The 18,757-nt window shown below is 34.5% G+C and overlaps 1 protein-coding gene across 3 annotated transcripts in view; it reads left to right on the plus strand.

Moving 5' to 3' along the window:
- The window catches only part of PNPLA4 (patatin like phospholipase domain containing 4), a 25,997-nt gene extending 13,161 nt beyond the window's left edge, over positions 1-12,836 (plus strand). For all 3 annotated transcript variants that reach the window (XM_027639347.1, XM_027639357.1, XM_027639363.1), the window contains 5 exons: positions 1,730-1,824; positions 2,005-2,140; positions 5,417-5,482; positions 10,158-10,310; positions 12,225-12,836. In XM_027639347.1, coding sequence (XP_027495148.1) covers positions 1,730-1,824; positions 2,005-2,140; positions 5,417-5,482; positions 10,158-10,310; positions 12,225-12,356 — 582 coding nt within the window. In that variant the 3' untranslated portion in view covers positions 12,357-12,836. The remainder of the gene's footprint in view (positions 1-1,729; positions 1,825-2,004; positions 2,141-5,416; positions 5,483-10,157; positions 10,311-12,224) is intronic.
- Positions 12,837-18,757: the final 5,921 nt, after the last annotated feature.

The following is an 18,757-nucleotide window of genomic DNA, read 5'->3' on the forward strand; positions in this document are numbered from 1 at the left end:
AGATGTATTGTTTAAAGCTTTTAACAATAAAATTCTAAAATAATTCATAGTTGTAAGAAGTTGTTCCTTTTGGGAACAGGAATTGAGAACCTAGGTAGGGTCTATTGTTAGCATTTGTAATATGGAATGTAGTTTTCCGTCATTCAACTATGTTTGGGTTCATCCAGCTCCTTGTTACTCTTAGCTCCCTATCGGTTAAAGCTTCTTAGATATAAAGATGGTAGTTTTAAGGTACTTCTTTGTAGGGTTTTGTGGGTTTCTTCTCTCTTTAAAGAGAGATGTGTCTGAATATGCCTCTTTCCAACAGATTGAGTACAGAAGAAGCCTACCTGCCTACTGTAAAATAAATTAAAGGCTTAATAATAACTGATTTTATATATTTTAATTGGCTTGGAGCTCGCAGTGGCAAGTACCTCACAGGCTAAAGGTGCAAATCTAACCTATGTGAAATTAATTAGCACAAATATTTATGGTGATCACTTCTTTAAGAGATATGAACCTTGTAGTGAACTTTTTTAATACATTTATTCAAATGCCATGTAAAGAAAGTGGATGCAGGAATTACATTTCTGTCTTTCACTTAGATGAGTGCTCTGTTGTTCAAGTGATGTGAGGAAGTTAAAATCCTTCAATCAGCTTGATCCTGATCTCATGCTAATCCTCCCCCCAACTCTTTCCTGGTTTTCCTTCCATCAATTCCTTTATCCTCCTCCCCAGTAGGACACATTCACTTCTCTTTTTTTTTCTTGCCTTTCTTCAGTCACTCAATAATTTATCTTACTACTAGCAACATATTTGTTCTTCATGCAGGGAGCTAATAATCCAGGAAACCCAAACTATCTTTTTTTCATGTGGTTATATAGGTGAATATGGGTGTAATATATTTATAGAGTACCAATTTCAGAAGGCTGCATAAGACTGAATTTAGTTTTTTCCTAAGTCCTTAAAATCATTAGGGAAATCTGCATGAAAGGATAAAAAAAAAGGATTGGAAATACTGAATACTGAGTCTTAAGCACTCAGGATCTTAATTCATTGTTTCAGCATGTTATGACTAAAAAATAAATTTTACCAATTCCATTGCTGTCCTTTGGGAGTTCTTACGGATCACACTTCAAGCTATTTTTCTGTAGCCATTAATGATGGGCATTTCAACTTGTGTAAAAGAGGTTCCCTGTGCAGGACTTTTATCTGGTATCTTTTCTTCCTATGTCATCCATCATAGTATTCCATTCATTAAATAATTCCACAGTATTGTATTCATTAAATATGTATACTTCTTAGTAGCTTGGTTTTTGCATTGGTAAGAAGAAATGGTAGTAATTTTAGGTTTTTTAATGCTTATAAGAATCTTAAGGTAATTGTGTCTGGTTTTAGTACTAAAATAGTCTTTAAAATAAAAGGTAGCTTTGGAATTGAATTATAAATCATTGTTTTTGTGAGGGCATGGTTTAGGCAGCTGATTATTTATCAGTAGTAGCGTGTAGAAAAATACCCTTTAACTTTCTTTGATTGTTACAGTAGTATACTTGTGAAAATTTATAATTTTTTTTTAATTAGGGATTTTTTTTCTTACAAATTGGTTCTTATAAAAGTATCAACATTTTGTTATAGATATCTTGTTACACTCTTGATTAAAGCTTTAGCCTCTAGTATGTTTTCGGTACTACACTTGAACATCCTTCCCATCGCTGAAACATCCTTAATGGTTAATGTTTTTCATTTCCAGCAATGTAAACACTTTGCCTATGGATTTGCAGAGGAAGTCAGAAAACTGAACTTCGGTGCTGTAACACCTGGTTATGATTTTATGAAAACACTTAGGTACCTATCTTAATGCTTCTATAAGATCACTTTTGTGTTGGGCTCTCCAAATGCAAATGAAGAGTGTGCATATTTCTTCTATACTGTGGCGTGCTCACCACTCTTTCTTTCAGCACTAATGTATTTGCAACATTTTTATATAATGATGATGAGTAATGTTGAGCATTTTCTTTCCTCTAGGGAGGGCATAGAGTCTATTCTTCCTGCTAATGTTCATGAGATAGCTGAGAACCGGCTCTATGTCTCAGTCACTAACTCAAAAAGTGGGGAAAATCGCTTGGTTTCAAATTTTTCCTCCAGGGAGGACCTCATTAAGGTAATGAAGTGCTGCATTAAATAAAAATGCTTGAGTTTCTTCAAGACTTAAGAGTATGTTATGAGCTGTACAATGAATCACTGTTTTACTCAAATAACCACTTATACTATCAGTGGTGCTACAACCGTAACATAAACAATGGAAGCAGAATTTGATCCTACAGTTTCACAAATTTTGCTAAAATTCATTTTGTGCTTGTGTGTTTCCTTAATCTGTTATTATTAAGGTATATTCTACCTTGTAGGCAAAATATTTTTAAAAAATAATAGGGTAACTCATGGTTGCAGTATATGAGAATAAAATAATCTCGAAATTTTATAATAATTTTTGCATCTCTTACTTCACTGACACTGTTTATGTTAAGTTTCATCACAAAAGAAAGTAAAAGAAGTTTTAAAAAAACCTCAACACTTCTATAGGTCTTTGTGGGGAATAGATATCATGTAATGCTAAGTCCTGTATGTAGTCTGTATTTTATCTGGTACTGGAAAGTATATCTTTTGCTGCCCTTCTCTTAATTTGAATGTCACTTTTTAAATTTGGATCAGGATTGTATACATAAGGTGATATGAAATTGTAGGAGAAAGTCAGATGTATGTAAAGCATGTTCTTTCTAGTAATTGATTGTATCTTAGTGGAGATTTTCATAAGATATAGCAGAATAAAAGAGGAAAAAGAATAAGGAGGAATTCCTTTCACTATCCTTGTGGATGCTTAGAACAAATAAGAGTTTCTTTACAGTTATCACTTTAAAAAAATCACACTTGTTTACAGAATCTCAAACTGTACATCAGGAGTTTGCCTTTAAAGTATTTTAAAAAATCTTGATCCTATTATGTTAGTTCTCATAATTTTTAAGACTTCCTCATGCAAAGATAATTATGCAAAAAAGTTTATCTCAAATTATGAACTGTAATTACTAGCTATAGAAATAACTAGGAGTGACGAGCATGGAGATTATTATTCTGTAGGTATATGGGTTTTTGCAGTGAAAACTTCTAACCTGAAGAGAATTAGAAGCATTAGTATGACCTTGGAAGTTTGAACATATTAATATTTCAATAGTTCTCTCGTTGATTTAGCCATTTCTATTCTATTCTTTTGTTCTCTATGGTAGCAGTAAAATGGATTGGAATAATAGCAATAAAATTACAAATAATTGCTCACTGGAATACATTCATATTGTCTGATTTTTCAATGCAGCTCATAATACATGTTTTTGTCCATACCTTCATCTCTGTGTGTGTCATGTGTACAGCTGTCTGAGTGTTGGTGGCTGCTGCAGTAGCTTGGAGGGTAGAATTTGTTTGGTTATTTGATTATATTAGGCCTAGACATGACCTGCTACATCCAAGGCTGGATAAAAATATTGCTGAGCAAACTGTTTTACAAACAGCAAAATTTCTGTACCCTCTGTCAGAAATCTTCCATATGCATTTGGTTTCAATGCTTAACAAGCCTCATGGTTTCCAAAATTTTTCATAATGGCTGAACTGAATATATATTGCTACAGTTTTAAGCTTTTATCTTTTTTACTATTCCCAGTGGACATGGAAAGTCAGTTAATAATCTCCCACATTTGAAATAGTCTTTACATATGTGAAGACAGTGATCTTGTATCAGCATTCCTAGACTTGCTGTTTTAAACTGAAGGTGACAGGGAAGAGAGGCATGATTTGTGTGTTTGTGAGGGAGCAGGGCACTGAAGACTGTTGTATTTAGTTTGGAAAGGGGGGAGCAGTGTATTGAGGCCCACAGTGGTCTGTTAATGGTAGAGAAATACTGAAAGTGTTCTTCAAATTTGTCCTTCCTCTCCTCACTCTTGAGATCTAAGTGACTTTAGAAGGAAAAACAGCTGCTTTCTTCAGTCCTTTTGAAAAGAATTCAAGTTTTGCAGAGGTCACCTGGTTTTGACTGTTCTTTCACTAAACCTTTTTCCCTTTAGAAGGGCCAAAGTTACTGAGGTGGAGTTGAAGTAGAGAGGAGAAAGGGAGTTGGGCAGGGGAAGATGCTGATGTTGGGAACTTGGGAGTCCTATGTTATGCTATTGTGAGGGAAAGGAAAGAGAAATAGCTGCAGTTTTCATAAGGAAAGTGAGAAGGCCTTTTTATCTGAGCTCAGACAAAGCTCTGGTCGTCTACATCACTAGAAAGAGAAGTAGGCAAGAGAAGAGTTCTCAAAGTGAAAGTTGAAGATTTCATATACATGTACAGTCTTAATTAAAATTTTAGGGGAGCAGAGGTGCTTAATACTGAACATAGCTAAATTTTTTTGTAAAAGTAAGTGTAATTGCACCCAAAAAAGTTCAGGCATTTTATTCCATAATCTCCATGGGTTGTGAGGTTTTCTGATCTTTCACATAGTATATACACCAGTTTGGGACCTGCTTCTGTTCCCCAAATTGGTTTTTTATGCCGCCACATAAGCACGTGGATTCACCCTGTTTAGCCCTATGAAAAATTCTGACATATTGCACTTTGTCCATGCATTTATATGACTTTCTCTTTGAAATGCTGTATACTGGTTGCTTATATATATGGGAGTGGATACATAGATATAGAGAAACACACCTTCTCTCACAGGTATTGCTATGAATGGATAGAAAGGTATGTGTGTTTGCAAATATGTACATGACAGAACAGTGTCCTAATATAAAAAAACCCCAACAAGCTGAGAGCTGCTGTGGATAGCAATGAAGGCTTACAGTAGGGGAAATAGTAATTTGTTAAGTATTGAATGTATTAAATGCAAAGTACTGATCCTGGTAAAGATATACATGTGTGAATTTTTGGGATGTTTATAATATTTTTGAAAGTTTGAAAATCTGATTTATTAGAAGAGTGGACACTATATTAATATGCCAATAGAATGACTGGGTCAGTTTCTTCTTTGACAATATATTGCTTTTTTTCCAGCATATGCATATTTAGTTTCTGCAAAACTATAGACATACTTTACATTGTGCAAAACTAAGCTCATACTCTTTTGAATCACATAAGTCAATGAGTTAATTTTTTATATTTTGTTTTGAGAGCTGTCACTGTCAAGTCATAAAAAAAGGCCAACCATACTGAATAATTTTAATCACATTTTGACATACCACAACAAGAAGACATTTTGAGATGACAATGGGTTTATGTATAACTAATATATTGAGTGGTTACTGCTGTATTATTTAATATATAAATAGGTATGAAGATATGTATTCATTTAAAATTACTTTGACGCCTTTCTTTCATTTTTTTTTCTCTATTCTTTCTGCTTTCTTCTCTCTAGGTCCTGCTAGCAAGTAGCTTTATACCACTATATGCAGGAATTAAACCAGTGGAATATAAAGGAGAGGTAATTTTTCATTAACTATCAACTTTCTTTTTATACGTTCTTTATTTATGATGTAACTATTTGATAATAAGGGAAAGCAACTGCACTGCTGTATTTTGTAAGATAGTTATTCTTTCTGTTGTTGTTGCAGATTAACACCAGGAAAGTTAATATGAGTTTACTCCTGTGTTGTTTCAGAAATTGTAGGTGCTGAGACTGAAATGATCTCTGTAACGTGAAACTGTTTCTAAAGATAATGTCTGACACTTACCGTGAGAAGAAGCTTGTTTTGCTAAAGATTCTTCTCGCCACAAACTGTGTTACCAGATTTAAAATGGTTTATTTTGCAGTGTAGAGGACCACCAATGTTTTTCCTGTTTGATGGAAGTAATGATAGGGGAGGTTCTTGCCAAGCTGGATGCTGCTGGAGTACATGTGTTTTCATGCATGTTGTTCTCATGTTCTGTATAGAATTACATGCTTACCAGGTACCTTCAAATCCCTTATGTTTGGAAAAGCATTTAAAGAATAAACTTTTCAGGAGTGTACACTATTATAAGAAAACCTTTTCACAGTTTTCTTAATTTGGCTCCAAGAACGTTTTTGTCTATCTTACATAAATATATTAACACTCTAAGAATAATTTTAGAAGCATGAAAATAGCTATTTCTTTCTGAGAAAAACTACAGTTCTTCCTTTATTTCCTTGTATTCATACAAATGATTCTTCTGAAATCTCTGTAATCCTCACACCCACCCTGCCAAAAAGCTGCACAAAACCACATATATTTGCCCCTAGCTAATAGTTGTTGTGTCAGAAAGCTTTTCAGCTTGAGAATTATATATATGACAATACATATCAACTGAAATATTTGAAGGGTTTAGATCAGTATTGTTTGACTGCTTGAGTTAAATGGAGACTGCTTACAGCTTCCTAGGGTCTGGAATTTTTTGTCAGTTGGAGTCTCTATGTTGCTTGTGCCATTTCAGAGGGGATCTTTGGATTTTTAGGTTCATTCTGCCATTAGTTAAAGGGAAAAAATGTAATTGTTAATTTTTTTTGTGGTATCCTTTCAATTAAGAAATTGAAAAGTTGGCCCAGAGTTTTGTCCAAAACTTATTTAAACCCCATTGTATTGGATGAACAGTTCTATTATGATTGAATAGGTATTGTAATACTTACTGAAGCCTTTTTAGACCTTTTTTTTAGCCTTGTAGTATTTACTGCAACCTTTTTTTCTAGGAGACAGTTCTCATTGCTGCCTGTGTTTATTTTTTGCATTCAAAAGTTAAATCAATGAAAGTTTCACAGAAACTGATTCTTCTCTTAGTTGAAAGGTTCTTTTCATTCCCAAAGCTTCTTACTGCTCTCCTTTAGTGAGATGCAGAAAAGACAGTTTCTGGGAATGAGGTTGCTTTCATTTATTGTTATTTTTTGGAATGATTAGTTCTGCATGTCTGCACTGTTTTTTCTCATATTCTGTGAAACAGTGCATTTGTGGATTGGAATTTTTTTTTTTTTTTTTGAGAAAACTCTTGCCTGTAGATGCCTGTGACTTCCATTCTTTAGTCCCAAGTGCTTAGAGCGGGATAAGAGCAAAACCTTGGGATCTCTCTTGCAGTAGTATTTCCTTGGTTTGGATTGAGGATATGTGCGTGTATAGTAGGGCCCAGAAGCACAAATGGTGGAACCAGATACGTGGCATGTAACATCATGTTCCAGGCATGGTAAGCACTAAGTCAATAAGATAGATTGAATATTGATTTGGCTCTCCACAGTCACCTATCATATAGAATCATATCTCAAGCTTCCTGAAAGCTTTACTGTAACAAACCAGAGTTCTACCTCTCTCCATTTACGCTGGTTTCGGGAGGTAAATTCCTTAGGCCATAGGTCCCTGGTAGCATGGAATTCAGATTACTGCCTGCTAGGTGCCTGAGTCTACAGGCCTTATCTGTGCTTTAGAACAGTTGATCTGGATCTTCTCTGAGCTACATATATCACCTGCACACATAGCACCACATCATCTGGGAGTGTTTTTGAAATGTATTTCACTATATTACCTCTGCTATGTTACTGCTACCATTATGCATTGTAAGTAAGTAAGCAGGTATGATGCACTTTTGCTGAAATAGTATCAGAAAATAACCAAACCTTTTGCTAGCCTGCCCATACTGCCTACAGAGACTGAACCCTAGGATTCAGTTTATGATTCATGGCGCTTTAGTTTTCTTTTAAGGAAGAATACTTTCTGGGGAGCGTTTGGCTTCACTTTGGGTTTAGCTAGTTTACCTGCTAGTGTGCATGCCTGCAGGCTACGCTCTTGAGATGGATAAGCTAAATTTCATGTTATGGTGAACATAACATTAATCTCCTCATATTATGTTTTCTTCTGATTTGATGAACCAAAAAATATTCTGACAAAGAAAGAAGTGTAAGATAACATCTGAGAATTTATTGTCTTTTTGTGGCCTTAACAACTTATTACCTGGGTTGGGTTTTTCAGGTACCCTTGGACTAGGCTTCCAGTAACACCAGTGCAAACCTGCTCCGTGTGAAATTATCTTTCTTTGACTTAGTTTGGTGTCCTTTAATGTGACAAGGTTAATTTTTAAGACAGATAAAGATGAGCAGATGGTTGAGTTGACTGTATTTGATGATGAGTCTGTAGTTTGTGTGATTGTAGTTATTATGGAACAGCTTTGTAAAAACCAAACTGATAAACGGGTAGATTCTGTTAGGTCAAGCCCACATCCTCATTCTCGTTGGCTGGTTTGGTTTTCATCGCATGTTATTTCAAAACTTTCTCTGTCGTTACACTGTACTAGATATTAGTGATGCTAATTCAGAAGTTACCAGGAATTTGTCTCATCAGCTAAGAAGCATCTTTCAAGAATTGATTAATGAAATTAAAAGAAGCTGGGACATCACTTTTCTTTGTCTGCGGCAGATGTTTTATAACGATGAAACACAAGGGACTGTGGAGATAAAGTATTTTTGACTGAAAAGCAGTTTCTCCGAAATGCCTGAAAGAAAATAAAACAACAGAATCTATAGAAATTAGTGCTAAATAAAAATTACTGAGATGCGCTGGTAAATGTTTTGGTTTTCAAATAAATATTGAAGTTACATAAGAGGAGAGGGGAGAAAAATAAATGATCAAAATTTTTAAAAGTGTGAGAACTTTTAAGTTGTAGCAGTGCTAAGCTAGACTTGTGAAAAACATTAATAATGTCATCTGTTACGTTTTCTTTGACATGGCTTAGACAGGGCATCCACTGTACTTTTCACAGTAGGAAATACAACAAAAAGCCACTTGCTACTACAAGGAACATGGCATATGAATCAATAATAAACTACTATTTATAGATACTCACAAAAAAGCTGTGGTGTTAGAAATGTTATGGTATATTGCAGCTCTACTCACAGCTATCACAACAGTGCTGTAACAGAAGTTTGAGAAATCTGGAATTTTATTCTTTTTTTGCCTTATTTTCTAAGACAAAACAATCTCAATCCTAAGCATTGAGAAATATGATGTTTGTGCAAAGTGAAGGAATTCAGTGGTGGATTGTGGGTGCTGACATGAGCTAATGTCAAGAGTCAAGTGCTAAAGCATACAATGAAGTAACAGGATGAAAAGGGCCATAGAAACTGTTGAACGTTAATATTTATAGCTTATATTTTGAAATCAGGAACATAAACTTCATTTGAGATGGTGGTGTGGGGAGACTGTGCAAACATTTAAATGTCATAAAAAACTTCCTAATCATATACTTTTTGTGAGAGCTTTTTGTTGATTTGGGTTTTTTTTTAACTTTTGTGACTGTTTTCTCTCCCTCGGATGATAAAAGAAGTGTAGAATTACTAGTTGAATTTAGATGTGTAAAGTTCAGTGAGATGCTTTTGGTCATCAGACCTCATGTATGATGTTAGTGAATGCATCTAGCCAGCAGAGGGCTGTTGGGTTTTGGGTTATGCATGTAAGCATAGAAAGAAATATGAAGATATAAAATATATTAGCCAGAAATATCACAGCTGTCCTGCTTATGCTGGAATGGAATTTGGCCATGGTCCTTCTAAAGATCAGATTTGTGCCCCTAGATCTCATTCTTCACTATACTTAACTCCTGTCTACTCCCTTCCTGCCTTTACCCTCCACTTTACAGCTGCTGCTGTCTTGTGTAGTGAATGTAAGACATGAGGCTCTGGAAGAAGAATCACAGAAGAGGGTAGGAGTGATGTGTGATTTTGCTTGTGCAGTCAGTTTACCTGCACCTACAGATTGTGCAGCTCCTCATTTCAATCAGAATAATGTTCTAGAGGAATATACAGCATTTAATGTGATTCATGTGTAATACTAAGTCTTATATTTTCATGTGTGTGTTGAGGAAAAATTCTGTAGGGGGCATTTTATTTTTAGATTAATCAACGAGCCTTATCAGAACTTGATAAATACATTACACACAAATATGCACATTATGTCAAATGGTCATTGATTCATAACTCTGCGTGTACATTGTCAGTTCTTTGATATTTATGCCACATATTTGATATTATCCATTGTATTCTTAGAAGGAAACCTGTACATTTTCTTAAGAGTGGACTGGAAGAGGCAAGGTCGAGAAAGAAAAAGTATTCCATTATGATCATGCTGTACTAGAGTAACTTGGAAAATACTTCTGTTTCCCAATAGAAGTGGGTTGATGGTGGCCTTACCAATGGCCTTCCTATCTTGCCTTTTGGAAGAACTGTGACGATTTCTCCTTTCAGCGGTCGATTGGATATCTGTCCACAAGATAAAGGACGTGTGGATCTTTATGTTAAATTAGCAAAACAAGATATGATGGTGAGTTACTTGTTTATTAATTACCTTAAAAAGGAGAAAAGGTACTTCTGCAGTTAAGTTTATGTTTATATTTAAGTGTCTATTTTGTGTTATATATCAACTTATGTAAAGTTTTGGCATTTTCTGGTTTGGCATTTTCTGGAGGTTAAACCTTTTCTTAGACACAAGGGAAGGAAAATGTAGAATAAAGAAGGAAGTTTGAAAATCATTGATCTAGTACAAAATTGAGCACATTATAACAGGCTGTTAAGTGTAAATAATATTAGACTTGCTTTACATATCATCAGTCTATGGCTAGGTACAGTGTTTATAGGAAAAAAAACAAATTGAATACCTCAGTAAAGGAGAACTCCAGAACATTTCTTCATACTTATTGAACTCTATTGCTCCAACTGAATTTAAAATACAAGTTTAAGTTCTACATTTGAAGTGGTATGCAGTGACTTGTCACATCATTGCTCAAGAGAGCTTGTGAACACCTGTGACCACAACACTTTTGCAGAAGTCTTGTTAGAAGTTTCAGAAACATTTCCGTATGTTGAGATATAAGATAAGACTATTTTTTATTGCCTCCTTTTCATTGTTGACATTTCTATCTTTGCAGCCTTTGTCTCATACACTTTAACTAGTCTTGCTTCTTTTGACATGATGAAAGAAAATATTGAATAATGATAGACCTAGTGGTCAACAATATTCCATTAGAAAGAAACAATAAAGATTAACAATAATTGGTACTTAAGGTTTCTTTTTAGACAGTTTTTAATGTTTTCTTAATTTTAGTAAAATTAGTCTTATGTAATGTCATTCTAAATTGGACCAGTTTCTGAACCTTTATAATGTTTCGCAGAGAGATTTTAAGCATGGTAATGCTTGGCAAAAGGTCATAAAGTATATATCAGAAATATACAGAATCACTTACTGTGTATTTCTTAGTCATATTTTGTATCTAATATCTAGCGTATCTAGAGAAGGAAAAATTAGTTGGTGATTAGTTTAGTTTAGAGTAGAAAATTAATTGCTTCTGGGGTCATGCATGTGCAGACTTGTGCAGAATCTCAGGAAACATTTTAAACTATTTGATTTGAAGCATCTCTAGCTCTTAAAACTGTAAGAATGATCACGAAGAATAATTTTTTCAGCAATATTGTAATCTGCATAAATTGAAGAATTGTATATCTTCATTTATCTGTATTGGAATGTTAACAGTTTTTTGTCTCTTTGAATCTCCTCCATCTTCTAGAATGAATTTGAATAATTGCTTACTTTAAATAATGAAGATGATGTTGATATTGTTTAGCAAAATTGTGTATAATAAAGTATGTGGCTAAAATATTAAGTTAATTTTATAAACAAATTGTTCAGAACATTATTGAATTTAATTATATTTTTTATTTGGTCATAATTTAATAAAGTCTGTTTTCAAGAATAAAGCTCCAAAATGTTTATACATGACGGAGTGACCACTTAAAAAGCTGAGTAGTCCTTAATTGTTGGTAATACAAGCTACGTTTATACTCATATGTAAACATTGCCTGGGAATGTTCCCAAGGATGTGGTTGTTTGCACTAGTAAGCTGTCAAAATATTTCCTTGCACAACTTTAGCATGTGCCAGCTACCATTCTGCCAGACAGTTTTGGGATTGTTTCCAGACTTAGAGTGTTTCAAAAACTTTGGGCAGTTTTACAGGCAGACAGTCTGGTTTGGATGCTGTGAGTTTAATAGTGTGTATGTGGTGTTTGTGCCAGTTTGTCTTGGCGCTCAGCAGTGAACCTGGACGTGGTTAATTTCCTGGTGTAGACACAGCCATGCTGCTCTTTTGGTTTTGCATATGCTACATGAAACATGTGACAGAACAGCCACATCTAGATAAGTTGCTGTAACAAACTAATTTGTAGCTTCTTACTCTATTGCAGCTGTCACTGGCCAACCTGGTAAGACTTAATCAAGCTTTGTTCCCACCAGACCAGGAGAAAATGGAATCATTGTACCAAAATGGCTTTGACGATGCTGTACGCTTTTTATTGAAAGAAAACTGGTTTGAATAGATGGCACATAAAAAAGTAGCGAGACATGATGGCTGTCAAAACACAGCTACAGGCTTCATGGAGAATCTCAGGGATTGCTGCCCCAGTTGCTGTTTGTGAAAATAAAAATCCTCATGGACTTGATTCTGCTTCTGCTGAGAAGGTATCAGTTGCACTCCAAAGAACTGTATAAACGTGTCAGAATGGAAATAGTGCTTGCCTGGTTGATGTCTTGTTTTGAGGAGGTTCCACTTAGATTCATTTTGCTTCAGCTGAGGATTTGTGTGGGGGATTTGTAAAATTATCCTAATAACAGAAATTTGGAAAAGTCTTTTTCAATGTTATTTCAGAGACAAATTGATGTCATATCATGAAAATTACAGTCTGTATTATTTACTTAACATACCTGTGAGTAGTAATTGGATGCTCTCAATGTTACTGATCTAAAGCATTTCCTGCAGTGTTCTAAAGGACTTGAAGATTAAGCACTAGCCACAAAAATAAAACATTTGCACTCTTATTTTGTGTATTTTTTCACATTAAAAGTTCTTAATTTTTCAGTGAATGTGTTCTTTTAAAATTTGAAACACTGAAATTTGTAACAGAAGTGTGATATAAAAATAACTTGTAAAGAAGGGTGTAAGAAGTTGTCATATTTATTACGTTTTCTCCCTCTGCCAAAAAAATTAATAAATATATTTTCTTGAATCTTTTGTCAAGAGTTCATTTATAAGTTTCTTGGAATGCTATACCTTAAGTTCAGGATTTTCACTCTTAATGTGTAAATGCTAAAATTCACAACTATTTATTTAAAAGCAAAGACTATTTGGTTTATAAGTATGGATTTTAAGTTGGTTTAGTAATATGTAAAAAATTTTAAAAAAATGAAGGTTGAATTAAACATGTATGAAATTTTGGAATTCCTAGGAACAACTGAAAAACCTATAGCTAAGGAAAAAAAAAAAACTATAGCTGTTTGAAAGCCTCTTCAGCATGTAACCACCAGATTTATATTCATATGCAGATTGCATCAAATTAGGATTCATGAGCAGGGATTGAATTATTTTATTACTGTTTTTGATAATGAAAGAAATTTAAAAAAGGAAAAGGCTGATGTAAGGCCCCTTACTTTCATTTTAGGATGCGTGAGATACTGTATACAGTGAAAACAGGATAACTTGTGTGATTTTCAGATCTGTAGGACAGCATTTTTGCATGTAAAGCTGCAATAAGTTACCTTCCGTCTACCAAGGCACCTGTGCCTCGCTCACTTGCATTCTCATTTATAGAGAGGATAACTTTCAGCATGAATAGGAATAGTAGATAATGCTACTAAAAATTTCTCTTATTTCGTGTTGCTCTGCTACGGTCGAAGTCTCTGATTCAATGGTAATACCTGTTCTGGAATTCTGGTGGAATCTTTAAACAACTCTTTTTCACTGAGGGAAACAGTGAGAAATCCAACAAGATTAAAGCTTCTTAGACTTTGTTTCAACAGTAGTTGTATTCTTCAGGGAGTGAATATTAGCCTTTTTGAACGGACGAAGTTCTGGGGGTTTTTACCACTTTGCAAGTTCTTCAGTTGTTATGGCTTTTTTCTAGCTAGTTATGCTGACTAGTAACTAGAATTTTCTGTTAGAACACCATAAATCAGTTGTGCTGAAAAAGAATCCTTGCTACCTTATGTTTCTCACAAAAGCCTAAGGTATTAGGAAGTCCTTTTTAACAAGTCCTAAATAAGTGGAGTTGAAAATCAGTTAGTGATCTCTTTTGTCAAAATATACCCCAATGAAATAAATGAATTTTTAATTTCAAGAATACTTCTTAAATAGATTCTGTTGCTTCTTTTAGATTCATTTGAGGTGTAGTCCTTGTGTGGCTGAAAGCAGAACCTGCATTCATCAGAATTTTCTGGTGGACTTACTACACAAATAGGCTGCATAACTATTTTTCAAAAATATGTTATTAATGTCTTAGAAGGTTGAGGGAAATGAAATTTGCAAAAACCCTTACCTACTTTGTACCATGATGCTGTTGATAAGTGTTGCTATGAATATAATTGCAAACAATACTTATAATTTGAATAGAAGATTCTGTTTCTGCTGAAACATTACTAGCTCTTCTAGTTCTGTTGTCTGGGAAACCATTGCTTTGGTTTGTTTGAGTTTTTGATTCAATTTTATGAATACTTTTGAAAATCATTAGTACAAATAGTCAAATCTAGAAAATGAGATGAGCTAAGGTAATATTTTATCATGAGAATGAATGTATTTTTAATGACAAAGCATGATGTTAATATCTGTTCTGATATTACTTCAGATAATGCTAAGGATATGCTAAGACACTTTTTCTTGTTTAATTATTCTGTGCTGAAGTATACTTAGGTAAGATGTACAAATCCTAAGAGGCTATTAAGAATATATAATTTCTGTGCTGCATCTGTATCTTTCTCTCTTGATCTATAGATAATAAAGATTGTTTTAGGCAGCAAAGATCCTTCTATGCTGAAATACATGTATTGATTTTAGGAGGCTAGTCTGAGATCCTGTTATACTCCAGAGATGTGTCTCACATGATTTAGGTATTATTTGGTCAGGGAGTAATTTTTTTCTTAGAGAATTTCTTATCTTCTTAAAGAAAGACTTGTGTTCAAGAATGCACGCTATATGGCAACACTGTTTCCCTCTAGACAGATCAGTTACCACCACTTTTTGTTCATAAGCAACAAAGGAACAGCAAATTTGAAAAAGATTTTTTGTATACTGACAAAAGAGAGACCTTGTGCAATTATAATTGTACTAGGGAAGGATGGAGAAGCATTAAGAAAATGGTTTTCCAGATTTATGAACTGGACAGCTGTGTAGGACTTGGTGCCTTACATTTTAATTATAATTTTGATAAGGATAGACAACATGACACCTACTGAGACTAGAAAATTGTCATTTCAATGTGAGAATAGAAAAATACAATAGTTTTCCATCTCTCCTCCTGAAGCTGCAAGCAAATTCTAGAAAAACTGACTATGAAAGGAAAAAACATAGAAGTACTCTAAAGACCATGTAAGTCTGTCTTTAACCATTAGTGTTCTCCATAACTGATGAAGTTAATTTAGGCTCTTTTTCATGACACAAGGCAAAGAGGGCATGCATAGGTGTACTAAGCCCAAGTCTTCAGTTAAAACTTCACTCTCTGCATGCTGAGGCAAACAGAACAGCTTCACCGCTTTTTAGAGCTATTGAGGAAGATCAGTCCTTGAAATGAAAGAAACTCACTCCTGTGTGGAAATTGGATAGCGGTTGGGATGTAGCATTCAATTAATGCTTGTATTCTTGGATTTCATAATTTTCCTGTTTCAGAAATGCAATGAATTTTTATGTGAACATATCAGTGCTCTGTGTAGGATATTCAGGATTAGTTCTGTATTTTCTAAGAGCTCTCTTTTCCTAAAAAGACTCAGCTCTGAACTGTGCTCTGACCTTGAAAAATTTGGTCACCTTTGTGTGTAGAGATTGGAAATAAAGATCACTGTAAATATGCAACAATTCTTTTGTTAGCTAATACAAATGGCAATTGGCTCTGAGTACTAGGCTAAACAGTAATGCTCATCATCCAGATGTAGGTACTTCTATAAATATCTGATACCTAGACAAGTACTTTATTTCTTCAAGAGCAGTTCTTCATATGAACTTCAATACCCATCCTTTCTCCTACCTCCCTCTTCATATGAAGATCAATTTCAATCCTTTTTCCCATCTTCTTTCATTTCTCTAGGGAAACTATATGGCATGCATGCTATTATCATATATATTTTTCTGAGGTCCAATAAGTCTGTGAAGTGTTTTCTGTCCAGTTTTCCACACTCTAATGTAATTTATACACAATGCATCTTGAAATCTGTAATTACTGTTAAATTCCTAGCTCAGGATGTATTAAATAATCCTTAATATCAGATGAAGTCATTGGAAGTGACTGCTTCAATTACTATTTTCCTTTAGCTTTTCTGCATGTTTCCTATCAGAGCATATATTTAAGAGATTTGAAGGTAAACTTGAGTCCTACTAAGATTATTGTCTCCAACAGTATCTGCCCTGCCTTGGGCAGAGCATTGCCAGCAGTTCAAAGGTGGTGATCCTTCCTCTCTACATAGAAGAGGCTAAACCACATCCGGAGTGCTTTGTCCCGTCCTGTGTTCCCCAGCACAAGAATGTTATGGAATTTCTGGAGTGAGTCCACTGCAAGCCCATGAAGATGATTAAGGATTGGAGCATCTGATATGTGAGAGGCTGGGAGAGCTGTGATTGTGTGTCCTGGAGAAGAAAAGGATCAAGAGGATCTTACCAATTTGTATAAATACCTGAAGAAGATGGAGCCAGGTTCTTTTCAGTGGTGCTCAGGGACAGGATCAGAGGCAATGGGCACAACATGGAACACAAGAGAGTCCGTCAAAACATCAGGAAACACTTTAGTGTGAGAGTGACTGGGATAGGTTGCCCACAAAGGCAACCTTCCTTATAGATTTTCAAAAGCCTGAACAAGGTCTTGGACAACCTGCTCTATCTTCAGTAGGGGTGTTGGAATACATGATCTGCATAGGTCCCCTATAACCAGTAATTCTGTGATTCTTTGATTTACTGCAGGATCCCCATTTCATATAAATATTAGTTTTCTTAACACTACAATGTGCACTTAAAAAAAAAGTGTAAATCAAAAAAAAGGGATATTTCACACATCTAATATTAAGAATTTTTGTGTTCTAAACTCATTCTGAATTTTGTCCTATTGTTTCATTCTGTGCTAGGCTTCCATAAAAATCCATAGCATTGCTGACTGGAACATGACAAATAATGTCTTCATGCTGTTGGTATTAGGTGGTAAAACATATTACATAATATGTCTTTTCAGTTCCCCCAAACTGTCTGAATCTTTAACCTTTCAGAGTAGAAGTTTATGTCCAATTTCTTTGGAAGCAGCTTTCAGCTGCTTCTGAGAAGTGTGTGAAAAACTGCAGAAATCCCATTGACCTTCGTTTGAAGGACCGTTGATCTGAAGTGGAGGCAGTGTTATAAAGTGGAAAGAAAAGAACTAAATCTAAGTATATATGTTGTCTGAATTTAGATGGTTTTTTAAATGCACCTTCTAGTTGTGCCTGCTAGATTAGGTATGAATTCTTCTTGGTTTTTTTTGACAAAAAGTCAGAGCTGAAGGGTTTTACTGAATACATTGACCTCTTTGTTCTTCATGTACTTGGAGGTGACTTTGGTTCAGTGACTGTTGCCTTCAGTTCTTCACAGAACTGTATCTGTGGCTCAGATGGAGTTCACACCTCATATTTAAAAGGGTGGAATGTCTGTATCTTTGCCCTCTAAAACTCTATGTTAAATATATAAACATTCCCTGTATTTAACCCCTTAATATTTAACCCAATTTATAATTTTACCTCTAAAATTAAGAGACATGTATGGATGCAGTAAGGATTTTATTTTTAAAAGAGTTTCAAAGGAGGAAATTTCAAGTGCTTCTTTTTGCTGGAAAAGAAATGAACTATGTATTTACACCCACAATTAAAGTTTGATTTACTCACTCTGGAAACCTAAATATGTATGACTGCAGATGGAGTTAGTTCCCAGTTTAGGTAGAGGAGGAGGGAACACCATAGTTTAGGTCTCAATGTCCAAATAATAATAAAAATAATAATAATAATTAAAAAAAAATTCTTCATAACTTTCCCTCTATCTAGATGTTCAAACACAGCCTATCTGTCCCTTTGAAAGTCATATTTCACTTTAAGTGTAGTAGCCAGCATTTTCACCGAAAGCAATCAAATGGTCAGATCAATTTCTTGTAATTATTTGGCGTCTTTACTGATGGGGAAAGGAAATATTTCACAAAAAATGGCTAGTGATGAAGTTGAATCCAGTGAGCAGTGTGTACCCAGTTCATACTACACAATTAATGTATAAGGCTGTAACTTTTGTCATTTTATTCTATGAACTGTTTCCGTTCACAAAATGTATTTACAGTGATAAGCAAATTTGAAACACAGTATTCAGCTTGAAATATTTGACTGGGGAAAAAATGCAGTAATTTAAATATTTTGTCAAAGTATTCATTTCCTTCAAGTCACACATACATAGCTATACCAAGGTTGCATTTCCTCAAGTACTTAATTACTATGCAAATTATGATAATCTCCTTCTATGCAATTTAGTTGTATTGTTGTTATTTACTTAGATTCCACAACTATTCTAAGCACTGTAAGTCAAGTTTAGACGACACATTTTGCATCCAAGTAATTTCTATTACAGTCTTAGATATGGCACATAAGCAATAAACTTAAGCCCTGCAGCAGTAAACTATGTAGCCTATCTACCTGTCAAGATTATTTCAGTAATTAATATTTCTTTAAAAACATCTAGTTTACG

This window comes from Corapipo altera, unplaced genomic scaffold (assembly GCF_003945725.1).
Source record: "Corapipo altera isolate COAL_440 unplaced genomic scaffold, ASM394572v1 0, whole genome shotgun sequence".
Taxonomy (NCBI): domain Eukaryota; kingdom Metazoa; phylum Chordata; class Aves; order Passeriformes; family Pipridae; genus Corapipo; species Corapipo altera.